Source organism: Hipposideros armiger, unplaced genomic scaffold (assembly GCF_001890085.2).
Source record: "Hipposideros armiger isolate ML-2016 unplaced genomic scaffold, ASM189008v1 scaffold_335, whole genome shotgun sequence".
NCBI classification, from domain to species: Eukaryota; Metazoa; Chordata; class Mammalia; order Chiroptera; family Hipposideridae; genus Hipposideros; species Hipposideros armiger.
The window spans coordinates 932,250-944,874 of NW_017731685.1; the positions used below are offsets into that span (position 1 = coordinate 932,250).

The 12,625-nt window shown below is 45.3% G+C and overlaps 1 protein-coding gene across 1 annotated transcript in view; it reads right to left on the reverse strand.

Moving 5' to 3' along the window:
• Window positions 1-12,625, reverse strand: part of PIP5K1B (phosphatidylinositol-4-phosphate 5-kinase type 1 beta) — a 408,785-nt gene that overhangs the window by 7,797 nt on the left and 388,363 nt on the right. Inside the window, exons 15-16 of the mRNA XM_019661095.1 lie at window positions 6,775-6,872; window positions 2,024-2,144 (exon numbers count right to left, since the gene is read on the reverse strand). Coding sequence (XP_019516640.1) covers window positions 2,024-2,144; window positions 6,775-6,872 — 219 coding nt within the window. The remainder of the gene's footprint in view (window positions 1-2,023; window positions 2,145-6,774; window positions 6,873-12,625) is intronic.

Here is a 12,625-nt window from a genome sequence, read left to right on the forward strand (position 1 = left end):
AGGGTAAAGTTTTTTCCTCCCCCACAACCCTGAAGGCAGGGAAAGAATGCCCTCCAACAAAGCTCAAGTAAAGCACCTGAAGGACTCTAAGGAGGAATTCACACCCCAGGGTAGATACTTAGCATTTCTAAGTATTTAATCAGAAGTTCAAATTACAGAGGCAGGTACTACATGCCTTTAGTTTTCCATATCTACACTAAAGAATTTCCTAATTAGCAAATGACTTGCTAGAAATAATTTTTTGGGGTGAGTAGAATGATACTCAAGGTATATGGATTGACTTAGGAAAGAAACAGGTGCCCCTTTCCTTGCAGGAATGTGTTACAGGATCTAGAAAGCCCAGCAGCTGAATCACTCTGCAGAGAGACACCAGAGGTAGGATTCAGCTAAGGCCCTGTGACCCACCAATGAGCAAAAGGTTTTGTTGCTGGTTTCATAAGGTACACAGAATTCAGCTGCTAGAATCCTGGCACAATTGCTTCAAATGAAGCATTTATGCAAAGTACTTGGGTCAAGGTGGGGCTTCACCAATCCTATAAGAACAGGTGGTGTGAGTGTTCTTGTGGCACGTTAATATGTTTGCATGTGGCACAGTTTAGCCTGAGACTTGGCTTCCCTCTAGTACAGCCTCTGGCAGGGAGGCAGGGAGAGGGGAGACCTGTAACTTCCCCAGCTGTAATCATCTCACAGATGGTCAAGTTGGCCAGGCCAGTTGGTAATGGCTCCCAGAGAGCTCTGCGCTCTGAGGCTGGCTGCATAAGAACGTCTAAAGCCCTGCCCAGTCACTGCTGCATTTTCTGCTGCGAACAGCAATCACTGAAGCCACCTGGAAGGCATTCATTCCTTTCTTGCCTGTTACCTCTAGTTTTACCAAATTCCTCACTGCCCTACAACCAGGCTTGACACCTCCAAGGCTCTGCTGCCTGCTCCATCTGAGGGAGTCCTTCTCTACCCAGGACCCCAATAGCAATATCCAACAGCATTTCTATCGCTTTAGCCTGACAGCTGGTTGTCCTAAATAATTCCACGGTTTCATCAAACATGCACACTTCATGACATTTCCTGGTATTAATTAATTGCTGTCTAGAGGATTAACCTCTGCAGGGGATTTTCTCCCACTGGCGAAAAAGAACTGCTCCCTAAAGCCAAAGCATTAATTCTAAATCCAAAGGTGGCTCATTGCTCACGTCTGCCACCTGGTGGCCAGTCGATGGGACCTGCACTCCCTTGGCTTCCAGAATCTGGGGCTCAAGTTTCATCTAGGCCAGAGGTTGTCACCCAAGCTTCATATTAGAATCACCTGGGGTGGGGATTTTAAAAACTTAAAAAACCCCAACACTTTGCCTGGGCCACACCCCAGGCCCATTAAATACAAATTCCTAGGGGTGGGACCCAGGAACGCACATTAACATCTTAGGTGAGCTTTTCAAAAGTATGCTTCCTCTGAATGTACCCTGCCCTACTGTATCAGAATCTCCCAGGACTGGGGCCAGGTCTGTGTAGTCTGGGTACGTCTTGGGCAGTATCTCACTCTGCTTAAGGACTGCGTTCTAGCTCCGTGTTCCCCAGGCCTGCTCGATGAGACACACACATGCTGCGCCCCTTTCTGCTTTACCTTTATGGCTGTTGAGTAAAGCTGGGGAATCTGTATTTTGAAGCAAAAATGAGGATAAAAGAGGCTGAGTGACTTGCTTAAGCTCATAAAGCAGGTGGCGCAGGGCTGGAATGTGAACCCTAGGTTTTTGGTCTTACCCATAACCGCACGCTGCTGGATGCTTAACTCTCCTGGAGGGGAATTTTTTTTTTTTTTTTTTTTTTTTTTTAGCTGAGCCATCCTGCTACCTATTGGCAGCTTAGCGGCTACTCAGCTCGGGCTGGCCTCGAACCGCTGTTGCTCAGAGCTCAAACTCTTGAGCGAGCTCTTAACCAACTGAGCCATTCGGCCGGCCTCTGGAGGGGAATTCTTTAGTGAGCTAAAATTCTTAGGGAGGAAACAGAAAAGTAAAAATAAGTGAAGACGTACCCCAAAGGAGACATCATAGTCTTCAAATGTGTAAGGTTTGTCTGCAAGGTCTTCAAAAAACTCTGCCAAAGAGTCCAGTGTCTCCTCTGCCAGTTTTTCATAGGTGGCCTCATCTAGGGCACTGCAGGAAAGCACCACCACCAAAAGCATGTGATTACCAGACCACTCCATTTTATTAACATCAAACCATCACATTTATTTCTTATTTAGATTTTAAGAATTGATGGGAAATAGCTAATATGTACAGAGTAAAAATTTAAACAGCATGCCAGGGTTAACAGAAAAGAATTTCTTCCCAAATAGGCAGCTGTGATCCCCAGAGTCAGCTACAATGACAGTCCTTTCTGTATCCTCCAGAAAATTTATATTCTTTTTAGTATACAAATGAAGCACCTTACAGTTTTCATTTACTATGTCTTGCAAATTATTTCATATTAGCACATACGGATTTTCATAGTATTTTTTTTTAAATGGTAATTAAAAAAAATTTTTTTTATTGGGGGACAGTGTGTTTTTCCGGGACCCATCAGCTCCAAATCAAGTAGTTGTTTCAATATAGTTGTGGAGGGTGCACTTCAGTGCCCCATGTGGGAATTGAACTGGCAACCTTGGTGTTACGAGCACTGTGCCTAGCACGCTAACCACCTGAGCTAACCGGCTGTCCCCATAGTATTTTATTTTATGTTATTAATTCAACCTGTCCCCTTCAGCTGGACGTTGAGTTGTTTCCATTGCTTTTATGATTAACATTTTTGTTTGGCAAACCACAAAGTGGGAGAAAACAATCTGCATTACATACCATATTTCCCCATGTATAAGACGCTCCCATGTATAAGACACACCTGAATTTTGGGTCCCGAAATTTGAAAAAAAAAATGTATTACATAAAGCTATTGAACTCGAGTTTTATTCATCATAAAATTCATACAACTCCTCATCACTGTCAAATGCAAGTACAAAAAATCTATAACCACTGTATAAGACACGCAGTTTTCAGACCCCAAATTTTTTGAAAAAGGGTGTGTCTTATCCATGGGGAAATATGGTACATCTGAAAAAGGACTTATTTCTAGAACATATAAAGAACTACAAGTCAATCATAAAAAGAAAACCCGGTAGAAAAATGGGTAAAATACTTGAACAGATCTCATTAAAAATGATACCTAAATGCCTAACAAACATATAAAAAGATGTACAACTTTGTTAATCTTAAGGAAAATAGAAATTAAAAAATCACAATGAGATACCACCAGGATGGTTAAAATGAAAGGGACAGGTAATATCAAGAGTTGGCCAGGAAGTAAAGCAACCAGAACTTTCAGATACTGCTGAGGGGCCAGTAAATGGGACAATCACTTTGGAAAACTGTCAGGCAATATCTATTAAAGTTGAATACATTCACATGCTGTCAATTCTACTCTTGGGTATATACCCAATAGAAATGCATATCTAGTAGAAACAGATATGTTCTAGACTTAAGAACAAAGTGATGGTTGCCAGAGGGGCGGGGGTGAGAGATGGGCAAAACAGGTGAAGGGAATTAAGGTACAAACTTCCACTTATAAAATAAGTCACAGAGATACAATGTATACAAAGGGCATATGATTAATAACATGGTAATAACTTTGCAGGGTGACAGATGGTTACTAGACATATTGAGGTGATCATTTCATAAGGTATATAAATGTCGAATCACTGTGTTGTACTGAAACTAATGTAATAGTCTGTCAGCTATATTTTAATTAAAAATAAAAAGAAGTGCATATCTCAGTTCACCAAAAGACACGCACTATACTAGAACATAGCAGAAGTACCCAGTAGCCCCAAACTGCAAACTGCCCAAGTACCCATATGCAATACAATAGATAAATTGTGGTATATTCATATAATGCAATACTGTATAGCAAATCAGAACTGCCTATAAATGTAACAATATGGACAAATCTCACAAACATAATGGTGACTGAAAGAAGCTACACACAAACATACTTAATATTTAAGGATATAGTTTATATAAATTAAAAAAACAGGTAAAACTAATCCAGGCTACTGGAAATCAGAATGGTAATTACTCTGGGGGCAGGGAGGGGCTAATAAGTGAGCAGGAGGCTTGCTTTGGGGGGCTGGTGACATTCTATTTCTTGAGTTATATGCTATGTTCAGTTTTCAAAAATTTATCAAGCTGTATATTTATGACTTGGAGACATTCCGGTATATGTACTATTTTTCAATTTTAAAAAATTGTTATAAACCCATAGAGACAGAAAGATTAGTGGTTGCCAGAGGTTTGGGAAGGGAGTGATTATTAATGGGCACGCTATTTCTTTCTGGAGTGATGAAAACATTCTGAAATTAGATAGTGGTGAAAATTGCACAACCTTGTGAATATACTAAAAACCACCAAATGGAACATTTTTAAATGGTAAATTTTATGGTATGTGCATTATAACAATAAAAATACTACTTTAATAAACATCCTTTTATGAGCTTTTGTGCCCCTATGAGGATATATCTGTAGGTTACAAGACATATCCCAGACAACTCCATCATCTGAGAGTTGCCAGGAGGCCTAAAGTAAGACACCAGGGGCTGCCAGACAATGAATGCAAGACATACAGATTTGTCATATGACCACCCACCACCCAGCCCTTCACCTGCTTCAAGGGTATAATGTGAGGAAAGTTACAGGACTGGTCAGGAGATGGTGAGGGGCTGTTCTTCAGAGTGGTGGGCCTGGTTGGGTGTGTTGCAGAGAATGTAGAGAAGAGGCTGACGTGTCAGGGACCGAGAATAGAGTGAGAAAGTCAAGAGTTTGGGAGGGGCTACCCAACAGCAGCCAGCTGGGCCACTGCAGAAGTGGGCTGTCCTCCTACATGTGGCAGGACAAAGGTGTGCTTCCCTGAGGCCAGAAGTAGACCCTGAAGAAGGGAACTGGACTTGGGGCATCCTGCAAGGGCCCTACCTAACCTCGGAGGACCGCTTGCAGGGATGAGGGTACAGCAGCAGAAAGTCTGTGCAGGGGGGAGCTGGAAATGGTGCCACCCAAGCCAAAACCTAACATAGGGAGCATATAGCACTGGCTCAGAAGCTATGTGGAAGGGCCAACAGACACAGAAGGCTGGGCACTCATGAGGCCCTCTGTTACCCCGCTGCCTGTGATAACCTGGAAGACCAACAGTGTGATTACTTACTTAGCCTATAGTTGTGGGGACAGTTAGAATGTTCCTGTGTATGGGTGGCTCCTTGCTGCTGTTAGCAGGTGAGAACTGGCATGTGTGCAGGTCCGATGGGATGAAATGGAGTGTTTGGGGATTAAAGACTGCCCAGACATGGAAAAGCCAAAGGGAGGCTGTAAGGCTCTGAACAACAAGGGCCTCTCATTAAGCCAAAAAGGAGGATCCAATCTTGTTGCGAAAATCAGGTTGAGAGAGCTGAGCGTGGGACGAGGATGCAAAAAAATAAGGCAACCTAAGGCTTCATCCAGGGAAGAAATTTGGATGTGGTTACTGGCAACGGGACTGACAGGGAGTAAAGAGATAGGAAGCCTGTCGGTGTTTGAGAGAACCCTGTTATCAGAGAAAAATGAGTCTGGTCTACAATAGCCCATGGAAGCCTTAAGACATGATAGCCTTTGTAAGCCCAAACTGCTCTCAGTGGGCTGTGAAGGCTGCCTGCCTCCCCTATGACCAAGTGGGGTAACGGACAAGGAGGAGACTCCCAGGGGGCAGAATCAGGGTTTCAAGGAGGAATGTCCCCCTCAGCCAGGGCAGAAGTTGTCCTAGTGCTGCCGAGGGACTCTGTTGCTGCAATGGACCAGGAACACGTCTCTTTTCTGAATGGGAGTTGTGGTAGCTATCTTGCTCCTCTCCATGTGTGTAAGTCAGAGAAGCCATTCCTAGTCTTAGAGAAAGGACTGCATGGCACCTGGAAATCTTGGTCTTTGAGGTGGATGAGTGACTACATGGGCTGTGGTTGCAGCCTTGGGGCTGGAGGCAGTGTGGTGGTGTGCGGAAAGAGGGTCTGTGTAGGTATTGGTGGCAAAGGGTAGACTGCAGCAGTGCCTGGCAGCCTTCCACCAGAGCCCATCACCTCCTCTTCCAGGTCGCCCACTAGACCAAATTTCCCAGCCTCCCCTGCAGCTAGCTGGGGCCATGTGACCAAGTCCTTCCCACTAAAATGTGAGTGAGGGACAAGTGCCACTTCCAGGCCTCCCAAGCTCTTGTCTGTTTCTGTAGAACAGAACCTGGACAGGGCGACCTGGCCTTGACCATGCAAAGGTCAAGTACTGACAGGCATGACAGTAAAGTACTGACAGGCATGCCCACCCTGGGCTGCTGGACAGAGGGACACAAACCACTCCTGGTCTGAACCATTACAGTTTGGGTCTATTTGCTACAGAAGCTTGGCCCATCTTAACGACTAAGATAGCAAAGAAAATAACAACACTCTGGAGACAACCTAAATGTCCAACAATAGGGGATAGGTTCAATGAATTATGGTATGTCCATAAAATTTAATACTACTTCATTTAAAAGTGTGTTACACAATGATGTGGAAAGACGCTTTTGAGTGCTGCTGCTAAGAGAGAAAACAGATTCCATATGGGGTGGTTTTTTTGTTTGTTTGTTTTTTAAGGTAAGAGAAAAAGAAAAAAAAGAAAAAGATAACAGAAATGTGTGTATGTGTGCATATGCTGTGTATTAAGAAAGAGAGAAGGAAGAGATCTCTGATGTGGAAGGTATTTATCTTACCCTGGGTCGCGCAAAGTTCCTGTTGTCCTCCAGTTCATCAAACAGACACTCTGCTTTTTGACATTCAGCATCTGGTTGAGGCAGTGGAGGCTCCAACTCTAAAAGGCAAAATTAAGAACATTATCAGTTTTCAGTATATTACAGTCCATTAATGCATGGTTTAAATATTGCCACTTCTACATTTGAGAGTAACCATGTTAGAGTTTTTCAAGAGTATGTCTTAGGAATTGTTTTCACCTTCTTTTAATGCATTACACTGAGTTCTCCCGGTCTCACTCTAAGCCTGTGCTGTCCAGCATGGCAGCCAAGAGCTACATGCAGCATTCAAATTTATCGAAATAAAATAAAAATTTAAAAAGTCAGTTCCTCAGTCGCACTGGCCACATTTCGAGTGTCCTGTGGCATCATGTGGCTAGTGGCACAGACAGAACAAGTCCATCATCACAGGAAGTTCTGCTAGGCAGCTCCGGTGAGGTGGTGGTTAGCACAGGTGATGCAGCGAAGCATCAGTAACGCTCCTAGCATTTGACTAAAACAAAGCAACAACTGGCAAGAGGCAGAAGTCTGCTGCCGTCCAGAAAAGAGGCTCTGACTGCCGACAGCTGTCTGACAGATTGAGTAACGGGATCTGCAGGAGACAATGTGACCTATTGATTTCTTTCAGTACAGAACTGCTGAGCGTCCAAGGTGCCAGCTCTGAGGCAGGTTTGAGCTGATTATGTGCAGGCCTACTGAGCAGCTGGAGAGACGGAGGAAATACGTGGAGGCGGCTGAGGGAAGCGGCTCTGGCAGGGGGACCTACCAGTGCGGGAGGGCACGAAGTCTGTGAAGGGAGAGAGAAGTGGTACAGCCGGCGTGGTGACAGCAAGGGGGGTGACTGAGAGAGGCGGCGGCCACAGGGCCCTGTGAAGACCCTTAGCTGGACGTCATCCTGGGAAGGCGCCGGAGGGCCCAGAGGCTGTCGCTTATGGCTCTTGAACCATCAGTGCCCTTAGCAAGAAAGGAAAAGGCAGAGGGCACGGGGCTGCGAGGTGAGCAGAGGAGGAGGAAATGGGGGTGCGGAGCTAGACAGTAGGTTAAGAAAGGTTGCCTCTGGAGGAGAGAGAAGTGGGAGCAGCTGTGATAACCACAGTTCTAGCTACGGCACATTCCAGCCCGTTCACTACCTGCCGGACATTGTTCTCAAGTCCTTACAGAAACAGACCGGCTCAGCGCCGCCGCACGCACCGTCCGCCCGCGCTGCCCAGCGCCGTCTCTGCGGGCGCGCGTGCGCGAAGCGTCACCGACATGCGCGGTCTCCCTCCGCCGGCGCATACTCACGGCAGGGCCGGGCGCGCAGGCCGCGGTGGTCCCCGCGCGCAGGTCCCGGCGGCCGCAGGGTGGGATGGGCCTCGCCGGGCGCGGGGTCCCAGCACCGGTCTTGGCCGAGGCCGGGGGCGCCGAGCGGGACAGGAGGCCGGCAGCCGTGCGACGTCCGAGCGTCCACATGTTCCTGGCGATCTGCAGCCGCTCCGCCCTCCGGCTCCGGGACGCCGGAGCGACACCTGGTGGCCACGGGCCGCAAGCGCGGCCGCTCGTCGCCGCGCTCAGGGCCCCCTCTTCTGTAGGCTGTGTGAAACGGCCCGAGGTTAGACCTCAGGAAGAACTTCCTAGCATTGCATTGTTTTGTGTACTTAACAGGTGTCTGTATAACATGTCTGTCTAACACAAAAATGGAGAGCCTACTGTGTTCAAAGCATGGAGCATACCTCTTGGGCAACTTAGTGAATGAGTAAACAAGGTTCCTGACCTCGGAGCCCTTAGCCTAGTGAAACTGCCGCTGCAGAACTTCTATACAGGAGGAATTTGGGAGCTGCAGTCTTGCTGGGAACTGGTTGGGGTGCAGATCTTGAAGCTGCTTGGCCGCAGGTGTAGGTTACAGCAGTTTAAACCAGAGTGTGCAGGCAGGACATGGACTGTCTGGTTTAAATCTGGACAGTGCATACTTGCGATCTGTGCAACCAGTAGGCATAAGTTAATCTCTTTGTGATTCATCTGTAAAATGGGGTCTATAGAAGTTTCTACTTCATGGGGTTGTAAGGATAAAATGAGGTAATCATGTAATGCGTTGTTGGACAGGCCCTGGACCCTGTTAAGTGCACAGTAAGTATTAAGTTGCTAATACGTTTTATTAATAAAAGAAAAACTTAGGTTGTGTATTGCAAAGGAATACAAGTTGTGAAGGTTTCCTTCATATTTTATATATGCTTTAGAAAATGTCAAATGTACATACCAGAGAAGATCATTTTTATAGGGAAGGTAGTGGACAGAGGAGATGGCTAAACTCCCTGTTGTGCCCTGTCTGAATTCCAGACCCCCAGATTCTGTAAGCCTAAGGGATGTTGGCTTGGGTTTCAGCCAGTATGTTTTGGGGTAACCTGTTACACAGCCATAACAACTGGAACACATGGCCGTCTCCTCCTCATCCTCTAGGAACACCGATGTCAGATGTGACCTCCTCCAGTGTCTTTTCTGAAACGAACCTCTCTCTCCCCGCAAGTGTGTCTTAGGCACCCCCCCCCATGTGTTTCTACAGCCTGCAGTGTAATTGTGAGTTTTCTTATTTAGCTGGTATCTTGGACACATAATGGACACTCTATTGATGAGTGAATGAATGAAAGAAAAAGTGAACAATGTTCTTCTTTGTTGGTCTCCTACTTCTTCAGTGGTGACTTTCTTGTCTTGTGGCAATAAATAGTGTGGAATAACTGATACTGGTTTACAGAGTAATGGTTTACAGAGTAAAAACCTCCTGCAAGATATTTATTTGCATTTTACTTAGAGCCTTAAAACTTTCAAGACCCAATGAGTGGATTTTAAAATCTTACCCCAAATCTGAAATTGCTCCAGTCTATGCCATCTCAGTAAATAATATCTTTAGTCACCAAATGGTTCTTTCCAGTAACCCTGTCTACCTTCCTTCTCCTCACTCCCACACCCAACCCACCAATGAGTTTTGTCAATTGTACCTCCTAAACACCCAACCCCAGGCAGTCATTTCTTCATACAGAAGGCAGTGTTATTTCTTTTTTTCTTTTTTTTTTTTTTTAGATTTTTTTATTGGGGAATTGGGGGGATGGGAACAGTGCTGGGGAATTGGGGGAAGGGGAACAGACAAGTTGCTGTCGTTTTTGTTCTTCAGTCTAGTTGTGGAGGACATTGCTTCACTGGCCCAAGTTGGCACCATCATTGCGCTCTTCCCGGGCGAGGCAGATCAGTCGCCGGCTTCTGGGTGGCCGCTCACGGCGGCTGCTGGCCGCTCACGCTGGCTGATGGCCGCTCACGCTGGCTGATGGCTACAGACGGTAGCCCATGGCAACCCACTGCCACAGGGGCTGCAGCCCACACCGTCGCCGGCGACCCACGGCAGCCCAGCTCCAGGTTGAGCTGTTGTTCAGCATCTTAGCTGCAGAGGGCAGTGTCACTGGCCCTCATATGTGGGATCCGAACCGGGGCCCTCTGGCATCCCAAGCGAGTTCTTAACCATCGCGCCACTCGGCCGGCCCATCGCGCCACTCGGCCGGCCCTGATTTCTTTTTTTCAAAGCAATGACTTAGTGTTTTGTACAAATGACCTATTTGTGCAAAATTCAGGAAATTTTAAAAAATCTATTAAAAAAAAAAGCAGGAAATCACCCCTCAGAAATAACCACAGTAAACATGTGATGAACATCTTTCTAGACAGTTCAATAGGTATATGTATTTCGTTTGTCGAACAAGCTGGTCATGGAAGAATGCAAGGTGAAATCAATCTTTTATTGCACTTCACAGATGTTTTTCACAAATTGAAGGCAAAGACCTTCCACCAGCGAAAAGATTGTGACTTGCTTTTTTGAGATACCCACTTTATTGTGGTTGTCTGGAACTAAACAAATTCCCACTTATTCTTGTTTGGCCTTGGGCTTCAGCTCAGTGCTCTGACTCAGAGCCTACCGCTTCACGTCCTGCCAGGAGGTGACTTCAGCTGTGGGGAAAAGCAAGCCCATTGCATTTGCTTGGATTGATTAGTAAGAGAAATTGCTGGGGATGTTCATCTCTGACATTTGCTAAGGGCAAATTTTTCCGTAACAAGAGATGAGAAATAGCAGTGTGTCCCAGGAGACTGATTATGGGACCAACATTTGAATCCCAGCTCTTGGAATGCAATTTGATAGATGATCTTGACCTTAATGTAGTTTAAATTCATAAGCTAGTCATAAAAATCGATCAGTAATTCCAGAATGTTTTTGACAATAAACATGAAATGTAAATTATTTAAATAATGTGCCAATTATTGAGACAGTAGCCAGAAAAAAGGAGGTTTGGATTTACTGACTGAGCAAGGTTCCCTGCAGGGTCTCTTGGAGCCATGTGTGATAGTGTTTGATCCTTGATTTTACAGATTAAGAAAGCTTCAGGCAAAGGACTCTCACAGTACAAACACTCTTAATGGAGGTTGGTTGAGAGGACAAGAGAAAACAAGCAAATAATATATCTGAGATACCACTTTAGAGAGTCATTTTTGTTGTTGGATTTGCCTTAGTATACCAACAGCCTTCAAGGAAGCAGCCCGGTGTAGTAGAAACGTGGAGACTTTGTGGACCTAGACAAGATATATTTGCAAAGCATAATTTTCAAAAAGTTAAAAACATAATTCTCATGCAAATATATACTGAGTATGTGTCAAAGATTAATTAGATGTTATGGGCTGAATTGTGCTCCCCCAAAATTCATACAATGAAATCCTAACCTCTAGCACTTCAGCATGCGACTATATTTGGAGATGGAGCTTTTAAAAAGGCAATTGAGGTTAAATAAAGTAATAAAGCTGGGGCCCTAATCCAATATAACTGGTGTCTTTATAAGATGAGGGAGAGACATCAGGGGTGCCCATGCACAGAAAAAGACCATGTGAAGAGGCAGCAAGAGGGTGGCCAACTGCAAGCCAAGGCGACAGGACTCAGAGGAAACCAGCCCTACGGATGCCTTGATCTTGGACTTCCAGCCTCCCGAATGAGAGAAAATAAATTTCTGTTGTTTAGTCTACCCGATCTGTGGTAGCCCTAGGGAAGTATAAGAGAACCAGCAGGAAGGCAAAGCTGGATTCAAAGAGGGTGGCAGAGACCGATCTATATAGTCAGCGATAATGAGAAGGCTGGAGTAAGATTGCTCAGTCAGCCCTTCATGCCTGAATAACTATAACCTTCGGGTCTACCTGCTTAGCAATTATTTGCATCTTACCAGTTTTTTTACAAGTTGACATTCTTGAGGCCTAATTAATAGCAAATGATAAGTCAAACATAGTCACGTCGTAGAGCAGAGTTTCTCAGTAGTGCACTATTGTCCTTGTGGACTGGACAATTCTTTGTTTTGGGGCCTGTCACAGGCATTATAGATGTTCAGCAGCATCCCTGGCCTCTACCCACTAGATGGCAGTAGAATCGGCTCCTCCATCCACTTGTGACAATGAAAAATGTTTCCTGACGTTGTCAGATGTCCCCTGTGGGGTGGGCAAAATTGTCCCCAGTTGAGAACCACTTTTCTAGTATAATTTTGAATTAAAGACCCAAAGCCATCTTTTTGCCTTCCGAGTTTTACATAAATGTTGTTAACTGTGCAAATCCCTACTCTGCTCCTTGCTGTGTGTCCTTGGTCTGGTTTTTTTTAACCTCTTGAGTTTTAGTTTATTCACGTATAAAACCAAACAAATACACTTTTACCTCAGAGGTTTGCCTGATGATAAAGTGAAGCTATCTGTGCAAAACACAGACATTCAGCAAACTCAAGCCACACACTTGGCCTCGTGGTTGGTCGTGCTGCCTTTTTATTTTTTT